The 18,265-nt window shown below is 41.8% G+C and overlaps 1 protein-coding gene across 8 annotated transcripts in view; it reads right to left on the bottom strand.

Moving 5' to 3' along the window:
• The window catches only part of synrg (synergin, gamma), a 42,993-nt gene extending 25,434 nt beyond the window's left edge, over positions 1–17,559 (bottom strand). For 3 of the 8 annotated variants that reach the window (XM_079515145.1, XM_079515146.1, XM_079515148.1), the window contains exons 1-12: positions 17,436–17,559; positions 10,380–10,420; positions 8,583–8,722; positions 7,602–7,729; positions 6,776–6,881; positions 5,500–5,611; positions 4,548–4,832; positions 3,583–3,855; positions 1,950–2,030; positions 1,551–1,747; positions 601–840; positions 380–519 (exon numbers count right to left, since the gene is read on the bottom strand). In XM_079515145.1, coding sequence (XP_079371271.1) covers positions 380–519; positions 601–840; positions 1,551–1,747; positions 1,950–2,030; positions 3,583–3,855; positions 4,548–4,832; positions 5,500–5,611; positions 6,776–6,881; positions 7,602–7,729; positions 8,583–8,722; positions 10,380–10,420; positions 17,436–17,470 — 1,778 coding nt within the window. In that variant the 5' untranslated portion in view covers positions 17,471–17,559. The remainder of the gene's footprint in view (positions 1–379; positions 520–600; positions 841–1,550; positions 1,748–1,949; positions 2,031–3,582; positions 3,856–4,547; positions 4,833–5,499; positions 5,612–6,775; positions 6,882–7,601; positions 7,730–8,582; positions 8,723–10,379; positions 10,421–17,435) is intronic. The other 5 variants (XM_079515147.1, XM_079515149.1, XM_079515150.1 and 2 more) reach the window with 5 other exon arrangements.
• Positions 17,560–18,265: the final 706 nt, after the last annotated feature.

Genomic DNA, 18,265 nt, shown 5'->3' with positions numbered 1-18,265 from the left:
GTGTTCATTCAGACACACAGAAAAAAAACCCTACTGTGGCCAGATGTAATTTCCTGGGGTCTAGTAGGACGATAGTCCTAAATAATCACCCTAAAAAATAAATAAAAAAAAAACGGTCAAAAACTAAAAACGCTAAAACGAAAGAAAGCAGCAAATGAAAAACTCACCTTTCACTTTCTCTAATAACAACTAAAACATGAACCTTGGTTTCAATCAATCCAATTGATTCAGTCAATTCCTCCATCCATCTTCAACGGTTTATCCGGAGTCAAGTCACGGTTTCAGCAGAGAGCTTCAGCCTTCTCTTTCCAGAGCAAAAGTATCCTCCTCAAAACTAAATGTTCCCTTTAGAAGTCAGTTCATCTCATCATGACCATACCTGTTCTGCTGCTGAGGTGCTGTGGTGGCAGGGAAACTACCTCCCGATTCTCCCTTGAAGTCTGCGAAGGCTTGGTCTCCTGCTCCTGCTTTGGGTGCCTCCTGAAAATCCTGGAAGTCATCATCATCTCCTTTGTTTCCCTAAAATACCCACAATGCATTAGTTACCAGAAGAAGAACATTTTTTTTTAAAAGGCACAATCAATGGCATAGCTCCATTACCTGCACAGGAGGGAAATTAGTGATGAAACCGGTGTTTTGGAGCTGCTGAACTGGGAGAGGCGCAGGCGTCATGCCCATGACTGGTGGGGGTGCTGTTATAGGCATGGCCATTGAAACCGGAGGCTGGGTCATCATGGCCTGCTGGTGCTGAGCCATGGCCATGGAGAGGGTAGGCAGATTGGGCACTGGCGGAGATGGGAACTGACTCAGGATTTCCACATTCATTGCCGGGAGGCCGCTCTGAAATGGAGGGAATAGTTTTTAAAGATAAACCTTCAATATGTAATCACTAACCACAAAATGATAGATGCCGGGGGAATTATGTCTATGATTGGTGCAAGTGCTGATTCAAACTGGAAATGGAAATCAGCGTTCACTGTGGTATTACTTCCATTCATCACTAGCTAGTCTTTCAGCCCCATCTATTTTTCACTAAAGGAAATAGCCTGACATACCGTATATTTGCATAAAACATTCAGTGACTTTAAGTTCCAATCTAACAGACGTTGCTGGCAGCTTCTGAATTTTCTATTTACACTACAAAAAGGGGAAACAGCTTGTGCTGGTCTCCTGTGACTCTCCCAATATACCAGTAGCAAAAGGCGCTTATTATTCTCTGCATGGAAGCTTTGCCATAATTTTTTCATGAACAGCCCCTTGATTTGCATTCTCCTAAGGGGTGCTGGTGCTGGTGACAGGCCCATGCTGACGGAGATAAGAGTTGTGCCGTTAAACAGGGCTGAGGGCGACTTGTATTCATATTCATGCACGATTGCGCCAACCCATAAGCCCCAGGCCCCGGCTCAGAGCAGTCGCTTTCTCCCACTCTCCAACCATCTGAGCTAATTTAATTTTAATGTGGAGCTGATGGCAAGGTTTCCTGAAAAATAAAACAGTACGATAAGAATGTCCTTCTCGATACAATCGATTGCTTTGACACCACTGTCTACCTGTGCCACACCAATGAGAGCAAGTACAGTGTACAGCTCCTCCTTGGTCAGCATGCCGGGCGTTGTGCGGTTGGCTGTGGCCCAGATCTGGCCCAACGCCTCCCTGGGAAGGCCTGAGGACATGAGGATGGGATAGAGCTTGGCTGTGTCGATCCCCGCTGGCGTCATGGTGAACTCCAGCACCCTTTTGAACATCTCTGAGGATGCAGAAAAGTAAACATTCACATGTGTACGTGTAAGGGGAAAAAATATTTATACGCTTCATATTCAATGACATGGGAACTACGTCACCTAGCGGGAAAAAATGTTAACTGTCCCCCCCCCCCCCCGCCCCCCAAGTAATTTTCTTTATCACAGTGCATTTTATGAACACAAATGTTCCCCAGTGCAGGTGTTTACCTGGAATGAGGCTGTCATTGTAAAGCCAGCCAGGCAGCATGGTCTGGATGTGCTCTTGCTGTGGGTACACACCAATACCTGCTGTCAAACACAGTGACAAACACAGTTAGTCCACACAGCACACGCTTTTGTCCAAGCATACCATTTGCCAAGGCTCCTCCTGTCAGCCGAACCTTATGGAACATAACCTGGACTGGTTGCAGTTGTATTGGTTCTCTGCGCTGTTTCACTTCAGCATCTATTAATCAGTCTTTGTGCCATATCCAACTATTGCAGGCCCTCAAGGAGAAGAGTGCTGAGAGGTTTGGCTGATGAATGATTAAACAGGACTCAAATAAAAAATAAATAAATATTAACACTACTATACATTTCTAAACGGTTCCTCTCTTTTTTTAATTCAAGATTAAAATTCTTATTCAGCAAATTTACACCAGTTTTTTAAATCTTTTTATAATTATATTATATATTGTATATTGTTGCCGTCAGGCAGAAACCTTGTTTCTCCATATTTATTAGATTTTCATAAACTAATCCCCCTACTTTGTCGTACAGCAAAAGCAAAAGGAACAAGAATTGCTAGTTGTTATAGATAGGCTATTTTGGTATTGAATGAATGAAGGTAAGTGAATGTGAGGCTAAGTGTGTATGTGGGTTTTATAAATATTGAACCAATGAAAAGTATTAACAAGAGCTTGTGACAAAATATTAACTACATTGGATCTATTTGTTAAATTTCCTGAAAAGTAACGGTTTCCACCAGAAGGCAACAATATAAACTGTAAATATGAAATATGAAAATGTTACAATTTGATGTATAGAAAAGTCCACTTGCAATCATGCAAGCTCCAATTCACGGAACTCTTAAATTACTCTATTGAAACTTACTGGTCTCAGAGATAAAGTGCTATATTTCTCCAGAGGATACAGGTGAAGAAAACAAATGAGAGCATTGAGAAGTAACACAATAGCATGCAGAATCAGTCATAGGGGCCCCAGGGGAGCGGCCCAATCCGTGCCCGCCCTTGTTAAACCCAAGCAGTCGGCATGCGCCAGAGGTCAATTTCTGAAAAGAGTGTTACACAGCCAGGGAACAGACGGCAGCTTATTGAGTCAGCAGGTATTACCCCAGGATCTCCCGGGGCACAGTCTATTTCCACAATCTGTTGGACACGGACAACACGAGAAAGCGGTCTAATGAGATTTGGCCTGAGGTGAGTGTTATAAAACTGGCACAGAGGACAGACAAAGCTTTGGAAAAGGTGTGAAGAGACCAGGCAGAGCATCTCACAATTTACACTAATCCGTTCAAATCTGTGTAGTAAAGAAAAAGGTCATTCAGATTTCGTGCAACATCGCATTGCCTGTGTGAAGTGTGATGCACAGAGAAGTAAATCAATCCAGTTCTTAATATGGTAAGACTCCCTTCCACCACGAGAAAGAAATCGGTAAGTTAAGTTGTGTGAAGGATGATCATCAATGTTATTTTACCACATTGACAGAGCTGTGAAACAAGTTTCCCAAGAATTAGAAGGAAACTGCAAATACATGCCCTACCTTGGAAGTTTATTAAATACGGCGGCAAAGCAAAAGATGGCGAGGCTGGTAAAGACTAGTAAACAGGTCCTTCTCTCACCACTTTCACCACAGGCTTGAGGAGATGCATAGCCAGCTGATGACAGGGCAGCGATCACTGGGACCTCAGCTTGCTCTGCGATGGTGAAGGCAGAACTCAAGTCCTCAGATGCCTCTGCCCAGTTCCGTGATTTGGTGCTGGGATGAAACTGGGCTGAAACTTTAGCCCTATAGCCCATTTCCGGCGAAGGCTGCTGGGATCTAAAGTTAACCTCGGCCTTCTTATCAGTCGAAAAATCACACGAGGAGAATAGTTTCTCTTCCAGGGACGGCCCTAGAGGGTTGGATGAGTGATATCATCACTAGTTTTGTCTTTCCTCTTCTGAACATTAACTGGCACTGCTCTTGGTGCTGCATTTAACTGTACAAACTAAAACATATGATAACAGTCTTCACAAATCACATTTTGATTAGGGATAACCCTGTTGCGGCCAGCTAATAGATTTACCCCAGATGGTAAACAAACAGATCATAAACCTCCTTACAGAATTGGAAATGACCACCCACGTTTGACAGATGGTGCTAAAACTGTCATGAATGTGAATGGTCGCCTCTAAGCCAGGGTTCTGTTACAGAGATGGGACAAAGCAGGATTTGCAAATTGCAAGAGATGAATACTCCTGGTGCAATCCCAAACCTTCTGTCCTAAAAAAGGAACTGGCTACCTAGAATCAATGTACTGTAGGTCTCAGAAACCGCAGTTTTAAGATTCTGTACTACAAATTTCACCATCCTCTATTTCTAATGAAGCACGTTCCATTCTTCCTGGATCATGTGCTTTTGTTGCTTACATGGATCGTAATGTGCGTTAGTTTAAAAGGCTTAGTTGATGGGGGCCTGCATGCTTTTGCCCGCAAATAACAGTCGATTTTCAATCCTAAGGTACCTGTAGAAATACTGTACTCAGCATCCACAGCAGATGCTACCAGTTAGTGAGGAAACCAGTTGCGCAAAAATAATCGTTACCTTGAATTGCAGGTTGGGAGCTGGAGTTGGCAGCAGATTGCTGGATGGCAGTAGGAATGGACACAGAGGGAGGCATGGTCTGAGAGGACAGACCTGCCCTGAGGGAAGGGGATGAAGGCTGGTTGTGGGCCGGAGAGGAAAGGTGGAGGGTGGAAGTGGAAGATGAGGCGCAAGACACAGAGGCATCTACAGGCCCCTGAATAAAGTCACTAAATTCATCGTCATCCTCTGAGAAAGTGGGGGGGAGGGAGTGAGGAGTGACAGAGCAGTGTGAAGGTGATGAGTCTGCAAGAATGGAGAAATGATGCAAAAACACAAAACACAACAGGCCACAATGAACGATGAATTCAGATCTCAATTTTATGAAATGTTAAGATTGTCTCTGACTGTGCAAGGCCAGAAAATGGGCAGCTGTTGAGGTTTACTGGATTCACTTTCAGTTCATGAAAATGTGTAAACTAAACAATATACAGCCTATGGGTGGAAAATACCAATAACCACATTTTTTTTTACATTCATCTCTCAGGGCCCGAACAATTACACTAACAAATATTACATAGGCCATTTTCTGTCATGCACAGTGAGGGGGTTAAGGTCTCACAAACAGATGACAAAAATTAGCGGATGACAATGTAAAAAAAAAAAAAACAAGAGACACAGCAAAATAGATAGTGAGCACAATAATGGCAGATGTTACAGATGAGGAGAAAAACTGAAAAACAACAAAGTGGTGAAGTACGGAATTAGGAATGTGTGTTTTTGCACTATGTCCAGAGGCTGTCGTAGCCCTACTGTCTGGATGCCGGCCAAGCTGCCTCTAGAGGGGTTATTATTCTCAGCGGGATGCCCTTCTTCAGTCTGCCTATGGGGAACAGAGCTGGATATGGGCTGCTTGAAGGACAGGCAATTATGGGAACCCCTAGGGGAAACCTAGGGGCTTAGGTTGGCATACCTGGTTTTTTGGCCTGTGAGGATGGAGTGGGGTGCAACTTGGCATCTCTGCTGAAACCGTCCATGTTGCCTTTGATGGCCTCTAGGGCGTCGTCACGGCTCTTCTCTCCCAGCTGTGGGATTGATTGATTGGATATTTTTAAAATACACAGCCGTGCAGCACTGCAATGGCAGAATACATGAAATAACACAAAAAGGTCTTACTTACAATACACACACACACACACACACACACACACACACACACACACACACACACACACACACACACACACACACACACACACACACACACACACACACACACACACACACACACACACACACACACACACACACACACACACACACACACACACACACACACACACACACACACACACACACAGAGCAAAGTACGTATTGAGGATAAAAGGACAGAAAAGTGAGGACGCAAATTGTGATTGGCTGGAATGAGATGATGTATGATGATAAGAGCACTCCTCACTTCACACAGGAGTGATTATAATTACCATTTGGAAATGTGTATGCTGGAAAAAAATTGACATATCATATTGGTTCTTTATTCATGCAAATAATAGCAACTGACACTAGAGTGGTGCTACTGCTAATGCACATAGACTTATAACATACATACATTCAACATTATTACTTGGCAGAACATGCATTCAGACTACTAAACTACAGCAGGATAGACAAGGCAAGGTTCGCATCTCAATGTTAGGTGAAGTGCTCTAAAAGAAAACAGCAGTGTGCGAGAAATGGAGGGCACCGGGGTGCCAGTCCAATGTTAGCCCCCTGTGCAATGAGAAATGGAGGGCACCGGGGTGCCAGTCCAATGTAAGCCCCCTGTGCAATGAGAAATGGAGAGCACCGGGGTGCCAGTCCAATGCAAGCCCCCTGTGCAATGAGAAATGGAGAGCACCGGGGTGCCAGTCCAATGCAAGCCCCCTGTGCAATGAGAAATAGAGGGCACCGGGGTGCCAGTCCAATGCAAGCCCCCTGTGCAATGAGAAATGGAGGGCACCGGGGTGCCAGTCCAATGCAAGCCCCCTGTGCAATGAGAAATGGAGGGCACCGGAGTGCCAGTCCAATGCAAGCCCCCTGTGCAATGATAAATAGAGGGCACCGGGGTGCCAGTCCAATGCAAGCCCCCTGTGCAATGAGAAATGGAGGGCACCGGGGTGCCAGTCCAATGCAAGCCCCCTGTGCAATGAGAAATGGAGGGCACCAGGGTGCCAGTCCAATGTAAGCCCCATGTGCAATGCCAAGCTCACCTTGGGTTTGACGCTGCTGAGCAGCCTCAGTTTCTGTTTCTGTTCCTCAAACTGCCTCCTTTTTCTGTCCTCCTCCAGCATCTTCTGTTGATGCTCCAGTCGTTTCCTACAGGGCACCGTCACAAAGCATATAGACCAGTGAGTGAGCCATGGAGTGACACATCAATACATACATGCATCAATGGCTTTAAAACATTTTGTCTCAAGGCACACCTGTATTCATAGCAAAAGCAGCAGATCTAGAAGCTGCACAACGCATCGCACCACAATGCATTGTGAGCTTGTAGATCTGCTATTCTGGCTATTTTGCTATTATATGCTGTGTGCTCAAAATAGTTTGAATGTGACAAAAAAAAAAGACTCTTTCAAGTTTCAGAATTTGCCTCTGTATTACTACAACTGGACGAATATAGAAAGTTAGTCAAAACAAATTCATAACTGTTTGTATAGTATATTGCAATAATAACATATGGTTGTCACAATATCCCATGGCACACCAGTATGCCTCAGCACAGCGTTTTGGAACCTCATATGTACAGTACTAGGCACATAAGGGCTTTAAGAATAGAATTATCTTCCACAAACAAAAACAAAATGTATCCATTTTGCGTTATTGGCAGAGAGGATCAATGTCATGTTTCCAATGACAAATAATGACATTTCTTAACGAGAGCATTTTCACAATAATTGTTTTGAAAAAGAGCCTGTTTCATGTAAACATTTAATTGTTTTTCTTCAAGCTTGGGTATCTATGCATCCAAACAAACACAATTATGGACATACAGTACATGAACAGAAGGGGATATTAATGAAAAGGGTTACTTACTGGTGTTCCTCTGCCATGTGTTTCTGAATGTCAGCAGTATACTGTGGCCCAGGAGCCCTCATGCCCATGAATGGAGGCTGGCCCATGAACTGCATTCCCTGGGTCTGCATCCCAATTGCTATGCCACCCTGGTTAGTCAAACAATTACGAGCAGAAGTTCAACAACATTGGCGTTCATTTCCCGAATTTTTTTCAAGTTAACCCATTCTGGCGGGAACCCCTTTTGGTGTTAGCATTATGCTATGCTTTAGCTATTGAAAAATAGCAGATCTACAAGCACATAGCGCGCCACCGAGTGGCGCGCTACGAGCTTGTAGGTCTGCTATTTTTGAAAAATCGAAAATCGAAATCGACATTTTTAGAATCTGATCTCAGGTCAAAATGGGTTAATATTGAGATATCAAGGCAGCAGGAAAGCTACGCATTTAAAAACATAGTTAAAATTTAAATCTTTAATGATTTGGAAATCTGGTAGCAGCATCACACCACACACTACAGGACAATCTTATTAGATTGTCCAAAACATGCATACAGTACAATATATTAAAACAATGAGGCTACATGATTCTATTAATTCTATCGCGCCAGATATCGTATGCGACTTGGAGTAACATTACATATTACTTTGTTTATTTCACCTTTGATAATAATGGTAGGGCAGGGTTTATTGATAGGGGGGGGGGGGTCTTTGAATTATATTCATATCATTACAAATAATTAAAAACTGACACTGAATAAAGAGATTTACTTAACTGGCAGAGAATTCGAAATGTTTACAAAACAAAACAAATAGATTACAACGCAGCATTTCACGCCATATCAACAGCTCACTTACCAGTTAGTTAACCCTCTTTGCAACTTGTCCAACATGAACTTATCCAAAATTGATGGAGCAGGCATGATACTATGCAGTCTATATGCATGGTATTAGATTCAACTTCAGAAACATGTACATTTCACACCAATGACAAATGCCCTCACCTGCATTGGCATGGAAGCAGGGGGCATCTGTCCCCCAAAGTTCATTCCCATCATCCCTTGCATGTTGGGCTGCATAACCTGGACCATAGGATATCCCTGTTGCTGTTGTTGTTGTTGCTGTTGCTGCATGGGCACCATGCCTGAGGGAAAAATAAACAAATGCACACATCTGCAATTCTGCACTAAACTTCGGACAGACATTTGCTCATATTGAATGCTGTATTGAATGCCACGGAAGATCTGAAGAAGTAGAATTATGGTAAGCTCTCCAATGCAAGCACAGACATATAGTGCGCACAACACAGTCACTTGGACTTGGGATAGAATCGTTTGGTTTCAGGAGTCCGCAGTGAAACATTATGCATGGAGGTTTCCTGGACAGCTCGGAGTTGACAGGGGCTCAGCGACAGGCGGATCAATTGTTATGGTGACTATAGTCACAACTCTGAGCAAAAGAAGAGGAGTCAAGGGGAAAAGGCGGAAAAATCTAGATGACAATCAGAGCTGAGCAGCACTCTCCTATGGGAGCCTCCGGATGATTCACCAGATTAGGTCTCAACCAGGCTGAATAAATGGCTTGTCTAGGAGGCTGCACACTTTCTAAATGATTTGTCTCAATGAATGACATTGCCAAAGGGAGCACGTAAATAACCCCTGAAAGACACTTCACAATAGTCACAATTAGTTGTTGCCTTTTTGTGGTCTGAGCTTATACTAATGAGGTTTATAATAATGAGGTATTATTATAAACCGAACAAGCAGTTCAGAGCATTGATGGCTAAGTGATGCCAAAGAGCCTCACAGCAAAGCAATGCACAAATCTGGGCAGAGGCTCAAATGTGTTGCATTTATTGTTAACGAGTACTTATGCCTAATGGCTTAATTTTATATATATATTTAATCCATGTGTCGGTGCTGCGTAATTTGCTAAACCCACTATTTGTTTAATGTGTTTAATTTGCCGTTTTTTTATAATTAAAAAGAAAGAGCGGATTTGTGGCGGACCTGGTGACGAGGCCATCGCGTTATGATGACGAAACAGCCGGAATTTCGTCGATCAAAGCTGCAAATACTTTGGCGTATGCTCCAAAGGTAATAGATCAATCCTGGCAGCCTAGATAGATTAATCTAAGGCCCCGAAAGTGTTAAGGAAACGTTTTGTGTATTGTACTCCTTACACAAAGGCAATTCAAAGTGCTTTACATAAGGCATAAAAACACATTTCAAAACGTAAAAGGAATTAAATAAAAAGAGAATATACTGGCATAAATAAAGATCACAGTGTAATTATGGTTATAATTCCACAGGTTTATTGTATTGAGTAAGTATTAAGTAAGAGCATTTTATACTCGGAGACTAAATGGGATTTTAACCCACACACAAAAATGGCTGGTCCTCCTTAGTCCTAACACATAATCAATAGTTCATAGCCAAACAACTACATTACATCTGCTCAATCAGTGGGCTATTCACTCTAGAGGCCGTTTTACAGTTACTAAAGTGTAGTTCTTCCCTTTAGATCAGTGGTGTGTTCTACCGTTATACGGTATATACGTACGTAGTAGTATGCCGTGCCGAAGTTTTGGAAAAAGGAGTATAGTTATACTGTCTGCTAATCATTTAATCCATTGACCAGCACACGCGCGGGCGTATAGCCTAAATGTGAGCATGTCGTGCAGGGAATAATTATGGTATACCAGCACTGCTTCAGATGAGGAAAATGGACTATATTTGTAAAGGAGCAGCTAAAAGCCTTGGAGAGTACAAACAAGTCATGTTGATAGTCGAATGACTCACCTTGTGGCGGTCCCAAGCCCCCTCCAACAGGAAACATAAAACTAAAAAGGGAAGGAAGAAAAATATGGGTTATTACTGTATGACCTACATTACCTTCAAAACTAAGTCTCCAGTATATGACTTCAGTCAGATGAAGGCTTTGCTGTAGCTTCATCATGCTCCAGAGAAAACAACATCATGTCCCTCCCAAACACCGGAACTTTCAGAAATGTTATGCTTAGCTATAGCTAAGAGCCATATTCTCTCACTCACACAAGAGACTTAATTAGCAGTAAATTATTAATCAACATTTGCTTGTATTAAGGTGGTTGCACACTGGTGTGTTGAGGATTATTATGTAAGTAGGCGTGTTTTTTTTTATTTGCTTTGTATTTCCTGATGTTTCTTTGAAGATTTTGTTTAGTATTTGTGCTGCCATGTGGTTGTGGGGGGAACAATATATGTGAATAATTGCTTTGAAAATACTATGTTGTAAAGAAAAATCAATAAACATATGTTTTAGAAAAAAAGGGGAAAAAATGAATGTAAGTAGGCTATTACTAGCTGTCAGCCCGTCACCAACACCACACTAGACCCCACGCACTAGACCCCGATTGACAAAGTGAGGTTGATTTCTTTTAACGTCCTCCGAAATACACTTGGATATTCAGCCCGAAAAAACGCACCAGTGTGCAAACACCTTTAGATTAAGATTGGCACTTTGTCATAATGTACCACTCAAAGACATTGGTGTCAGCCGGCCCATATACACTTTATTAACCCATTCAGGACGGAACCCCTTCTGGTGTTTTAAGCATTATGTTATACTTTAGCTATTACAAGCTACAAGCTCATAGCACGGCACCGAGTGAGCTTGTAGATCTGCTATTTTTTTTAAATCGTCAAAATGTGGCAAAAGTCTTTGAATAGATATTCTTTCAGAGTGAACGTTTTTAACTCAAATCGTTGCTTCTGGGGGGTCCCTGGACAACATATTTTAAGATGGGGGTCGGCAACCAATTACAGATATTTCTGGCGGTCCTTGACATGAAAAAGGTTGAGCACCACTAACATAGAAATAGATTTTTCTGAAAACTGTTGTAGAATCTATCGCCAGGTCTAAATGGGTCAAGGTGTTTCTCAACCTGGGGTCCAGGCCCCCCTGGTGTTGGGGACTAAAGAAAACAATAGCTGATCTATAAGCTCACAACACCTTGCAATGTAACACATTATGATGACTGTATCCTACAATAAGTAGGGTTAGGGCATGGGGGTCTCTCAGCATTTGTGCTGCTCCGAGAAAAGAAAGCTAGGAACCACTGGTCCTAATAATGGTCATTTGAACCTGTAAAAAATGTTTTGCTTCCTGCAGTTGGACTGTAACTTAGTTTCCTGTACTGCGTTAAGACTCCATTCCCTGCCGCTGATGTCCTATTTTCCCCAATAGCAATTTCTGCCGTTGCCATCTTTGATGTCTTTTGGGGGTCATTTCATCCAGAATAGCCTCTTTTAGATTTACCGTACAAATAGCTTCCCCGTCACTAGGCAACGCTTGCTTCCGCTGTGGTCAGTCAATAAACATTTCACCGCCATCCACTTCCATTATTTTTAAGCGCAATCTTTAGCAGCGTTTTTCTTGAAATTGAAGCTCAGATTGTAGTGATTGAGGTGATTATACAGGACGGACATCGATGTTAAAAGAATCTGCGATACCCCGCGGTTACAATATTAATGCTTCCGAGGAAAGTAAAAGTATCCAGCGGCAGATCCATAATGGCCGATAACTACTTCCGGTTCACCGGGGTGAATTTCAATTAGAGATGCTCCGATCAGGTTTTTTGGGGCCGATCACCGATCACTGGAAGCAGTATCTGCCGATACAGATATTGCCGATACCGATCACAGCGTCGTGAAATCACACACACCTTGCAAACTGCGAGTTTGGTGTCCTTTTCTGACACAGTAAACCAGGGATACTCAAATAGCTGAACATGTGGGCCACATTATGAAAATGGCAAGGGGCCAGGGGCCGGTTGATAAAATGACAACATTAATGTTACTTTTTTTTAATTTACCTTATTTCCACACCACATGACGTATGAAAAGTGCAATGAGCATTCTTTTATGGCTTGCCCATTTTCTCTCTTTTGAATAATTCTGTGCAATTAGCACATTCAACACAAACAACTGTTTCCATAAAACATTCTCTATAAGCAGAATCATGAATAGGCATCTAATTTATGCAAAAGGAGAAGAGGGAGAGCAATGTGTTTGTGGCTCAAACTTTGTCCTTGTATCGCGACTGTGATAGTTAGAAACTTATTTCTTTATTTGAGGACAATGCTCATTAATCAACATTTCAGTTTTCACTTCCATGTAAATGTGCCAGAGTTAGCCATAAGCTAATTTACATCTGTAGTCCCTGAGCAGGCTCTTAGAATGGTAGTAAAACTAAACATACGATGACACTTGTGTGGCTATAACGAGGCACAGCTGTTTACAATGCGATGCAAAATTAACAGCTTGCTTTGCACAGGTTTCTCAAGCGCTTTCTTGGACTGGAACGTACGACACGAGCAAAACTTTTGTGAAATGTAAATGAAAGGCACTCCACTGCAGTAAACGTCCTAACAAGGGGTCTGGGAAGGGAGTGCATTGCAAAGGGGGCTTTGATGACGTTAAACAGAGGCACGTTTGTCAACACTGCGTCACCCAGATATTTCATGGTGGTGGTGCTGCTGTATGTGGTGGTGCAGCAGCCTCTCTAGAGAGAAAAAAACACCACTAGCCCACATTAAACTAAAGACGTTTTCAAGACGTTTTGGCCGTTATCTCTGGAACGGGAGGTCCAAACTGCTCAGTTTAAAGTTTGTTGGATACGTGACAATCAGGACATTAATCGATCGGATTTGATTTATTTTGAGAACTCCGATCCGATAGAGGCATTATCGAGCGATCGTGATCGGACGCCGATTGATCGGAGCATCTCTAATTTAAATTAAAACGTCCGGCTGAAATCCTCGGCAGGGATTCAGGGAACAGACTATGACTGACCGCAACCGTGGCAGAGAATGAGTTAATCAAATTTGTATTGGTGGTAAAAGGAACTGAGCACTTGTTGTGTTCACTCTTTATCACTGTTGTTCTGTTCTATTCTATTAAAGTGACTAGAATAACAAACACACTTTTAGGTGTGACTTTAACTGTTCCGTTTATTTTCAGTCCTCTATCCCACTTCTGGGTTGTGCCAGACTTCTCAGGAATGCAAGGCAGATGTTATCTTCCTAGCTTGCTGCTTTCCAGGGACCACATCAATTAATTGAACACCACAAGTGGGTAAAAGATAAATTGATCCAATTCCAATATAGCTTTGCTGTAGTTCAGGACTCAGGACAGCCTTTATTGATCAGCACACAAGCGCCATAAAAGAAAAACATCCAACAGCATGCAATGCATCTCTATAGTGTAACCTTCCTCTGACTGTGAGACAGGACAGGACAGGAGGGGGAAAACAGAGACTTTGGCTCTGTAACTCAGACATGTCTGTCTTTGTCCTCACTCCTCACCAGAGCTAGTGTTACGACTGTGGTCGTATTATTTGTTATTTGTTATGTATGATGATTTGGTCCTGGAATGGAGTGGTGTGCCAGATATAGACAGACCGAGAATGTGGGTGTGACCAGCCAGTGATTGGAGGGGACACTTCCAGACAGCCAGTGATTGGTGGGGAGCGTTCATGAGCGCTGCAGCCATTCAGAGTGGCTGATGATGATTGAAGTTCTCTATATTATTCTGTTATTTATGAGTTTATTTACTTTGCTGTTCCGTCAAGTGATATTGAGTTTGTTTTGTTGGTTCTTATGGGTATTGTTTATGGTAAGGAGATAAGAAATTGTATTTGATTATTTTTGTTAGGTCAGAAATTATTTTTGTTTCACTTTTTTTGATTATCTCATTTGTTCTAATTTGCCCTTAACCCATACACATATTACATTATTATACCTTGTTACCCATTTTATATTTATGAAAGTACTTACTACGCTACACTTGTTATTTCTATTCTGTTAATAAATATATCATTTATTTTGTACTTTTTACCCGTTGTTGGGAGTGGCTGCTTGGGGGTTGGGGAAGACAGGAGCGTCATTAATTCATGTTATGTCTCAGGCCCCTAGACTGGTTCAGAACAGCTAGGCTACAAAAGCCTTTAGGTAACGGATATTATGTGATTGTTGACACCGGCATTCCGAAGCCACCTATTCCGACACAGCCGAAATGGCTGTGTCGGAATAGGTGGGTTAGGGACAGGGTTAGTAATGCGGTGACTCGGAATGACTCACCACATTACTAACCCTGTCCCTAACCCTCCCTAACCCCGCCTAAACTTAACCCTAACCGCACGTGGAAGCCACAGTCGGAATGGCGGTTCATCTGAAAGTGAATGCCACTCTGTCTCTGTAGAGACGTTGCTCTATAGTACATTGTCTAATAATAATCATAATAATACATACCATTTATATAGCACTTTAGTATATATATATATATATATATATATATATATATATATATATATATATATATATATATATATATAGTAGTCAAGTTGAATGAAAATCTGTATAGTTTTTGCACTGCAGTGGGATTTTTAACTATTATGAATGCCGGTGTGTAACCACATCTAACAGCATGTGTAGTCTCTACAGCCACGAAGAAGGTTTCTGCAGGTCAAAAATTGATCTCTGATAAGTATAGAAAATTCCAATAGCAGCAATCACAGAATGATGGCTTTGATGCAAGGGACACAGCAGCACAGCTATTACAGCAATGAGCATTTGAGAAAAGAGTAAACAAAACACTCAACACAAGTACAACATCAATCTGGGCCAATGGCTTTATCGTCAGTGATGGGGCTCAACTTGATTCTGCCTCACATCTGCTCACGCTAAGATTTGCAGCTTAAAATGCTTTTCATAGGACAACCGTGCTAACCGTTCTGCACTGAATAACAGGCCAAGGATTAGCTAGCAGGCCTACATGGAAAGTGATCAGCAGTGATAACAGGCAGCTGTGGAAAGTGGAAACTACGAGGCAGACCATTGCACTGTCAGACAGGTGTGGCAGATCATTAATATCATATGACAGAGCAAAAATAACAAACGGTCACAATAAACATCTGTATCGTTTACGATAGTCATATTTGATAGTCTTTTTCTGGCGAAACTTTAACTAATTCTGCAGTTTTCGCGCCATCAGTTGATGCTTCATATCATACCCATGAGTCAAACTGCCGGGATCATTAGTTTATTTGACGTGATGTAAAAAAAGTCTATGGGATTTTTTTTAAAATGCAACGCAGGTACGATGTGTAAATTATGTCAGATTTAGGTATTATATTTATTTAATCTGAAATATACCAGTAAGACGCCGGAGGGCGAGAAGCAACCTCACCTGGCTGGGTGACAACAGACTGCTGGGCAGATTTTCATGTCCTCACATTTGCAGAGTTTCCCCTTTAACCACAGTAACCCTGGCATCCATATTTTGGGCAAATCCTCTAATGTTTTCACTTTTTAGGGGGTCAGAAATTGGGAAAATAGCAGATCTACATTAATTTGGCATTATCACTATTTGCCCAAACTGGGAACCCATCGGCAAAAAATAATAAATAACAGGTTTCAGATTATAACTTCTTAAGGTTCAGATAACTTGTGATGGGCATGTGATGCTCTCCACAGTCAGAAATGACCCAACTATGATAATATTGCACTTTATTACGTTCTTTTCATCTTGGGGTCTAAAATTAATAGTATAGATTAATTGAATAATCAAAAGAAAACAAATAACAGATTCAACAATAACTACTGGAGTCATAATTCAGACGGCAAGGAGCCACATTATGTGTTTATCAGGTGAACAATTCAACAGATGGAAGGGGAGAGGTAAATGTACAAACCTTAACAACAATAGCTAATTCAATATCTATTACAGAACACAAAGTAATTACATCTTCCCAGACAATTTCAGCATATTACAACAAACTGATTTTACAATCAGACATCAACAGCTAGGACTAGCACATGAGGTTTGCAAGTGAAGTGCACATAAGAAAATGGTTTACTTACTCCCCTGCCTGTCTCTCTGGCCTTATCTACAGTCTTTGGGTTCTTTGGTTTCAACTAACTGTAGTATCAGTATCACCTGGTAGGTGCAGAGACTCACATATTCATTATTCAACCTACTCAGCCTATGTTATAGCTCAGCTTATTAAAGAATCATGAAGCTGGCATTTTCAATCTTCTCTGTCTGTACACCAGGATAATGTCAGAGACAGAGCCTTCTAAAAGCTCACTACTGCTCTCTGCAGACAGGCTCGATAGGTAGATGTCCTGTAATGACCGGGATAATGTGACTGAACCCGTTCACTAAAGAATCAATAATTGCAGAACTGGTCAGACAGAACAGGCCTAAGAATGCTTCATGCTTTATGGCAGGGGCAGTGGAAGCTTGAAGGCAGTATGATACAGTAACTGTACCTGACTACTGTATGTATTGTGTGTAGGAGACTGGAATATGTTAACCTATTTACACTATTTATTTTAAAATATCACATGAGCATATGCACATAAAAGCTATATTCACAGTCTGACATCACCATAGGTCCAGGCCTGTATTATTGTTTGCTTCACATTGACCAAACTGCTCTCCTCTGCATATTCCAGAAAGTAGCCTTAGCAGCAAATTAACACTCGTTGTTACACTACTATTCGGATTTATAAAACACCACGTTATAGTTGTAGCTACAGTGGATACGAGAGTACAGAATGACTGCCCTTTCTACTTCCCCTATTACTAGTAGTTGAATCAGCTAACTACAGCTACCCAGCTAGCATTGACACCTGACATCCAGAGATCCAGCCATCTCATCATCACTCTGTCTCGACAACAAAAGCAGCCCTTATATAGTATCTATAGTTAGTTCTGGCCACACACCGTGTATGTGTGTGTCACAGAAACCTATTTCGCGAACACAACACATTTTGTCTCGGGTACACTTCAATTGGAAAAGGGTTAAAATACCTGCTGCCTCCTCCAGATCCTGGCCGCAGCGCCATCTTGATAAATGATAATAATAGCACAGCAGTCACTGCGAGAAAGATGTCGTCAGCAGTGACGACGAATCAATGGACTCTTCCGGATAGCTGCAATGTGCTTTCTCTGCCACTAGATGTAGATGTTGTTGAAGGAAGAGTCCAAGCCCAAGGCATGCATAGAGCTTAGGCATCGGTCCAAAGCATAGCTCAACGCAGATACATCTAAAGATACATTGAGGGTTCGTTTCATTCATTCATTCATTCATTCATTCATTCATTCATTCATAGTTCGCACTGCTTACGATTGAGATTGTATTGCTGAACTGAACTGAACATTGATCAGATTCAGCATCAATAGGCCTACAAATGAACTGACAAAAAGTTGTGATGTTGATTAATAGCCTACACCCTAAACAATATACAATATACGATGTCAAAATGGTTTTGACATAGTATATTGCCATTAAAAACTTTTAATGGCTTTATTAGATGATAATAATATTTGTGGAAACCTGAGTGAATATTAAAGGAGCACTCCACCCATTTTGAACATTATCTTATTATCAGAGATGGCTGGGCTGTGGAAAGTTCAGAAACCTGCCTATGCCATTACCAATGATATCATCATTGGGGATACCCAAGCTAAAGCTAAAGTCTTATTTTTTTTAAACAGAAATAGAAACCATTGTTGTTGTATCATTAAATCAAATTAAAAGTTTGGAATCTTGTTAGAAATTACCACTGATCATGGAATTACCACTGTCCATCGCCCACCTCTGAGATGCTGTCCATCGCCCACCTCTGAGATGCTGTCCA

This window comes from Electrona antarctica, assembly GCF_951216825.1.
Source record: "Electrona antarctica genome assembly, chromosome: 11".
NCBI lineage: Eukaryota > Metazoa > Chordata > Actinopteri > Myctophiformes > Myctophidae > Electrona > Electrona antarctica.
Note: the sequence above shows the minus strand (reverse complement) of the source record. Positions and strands in the feature narration are given on the sequence as shown.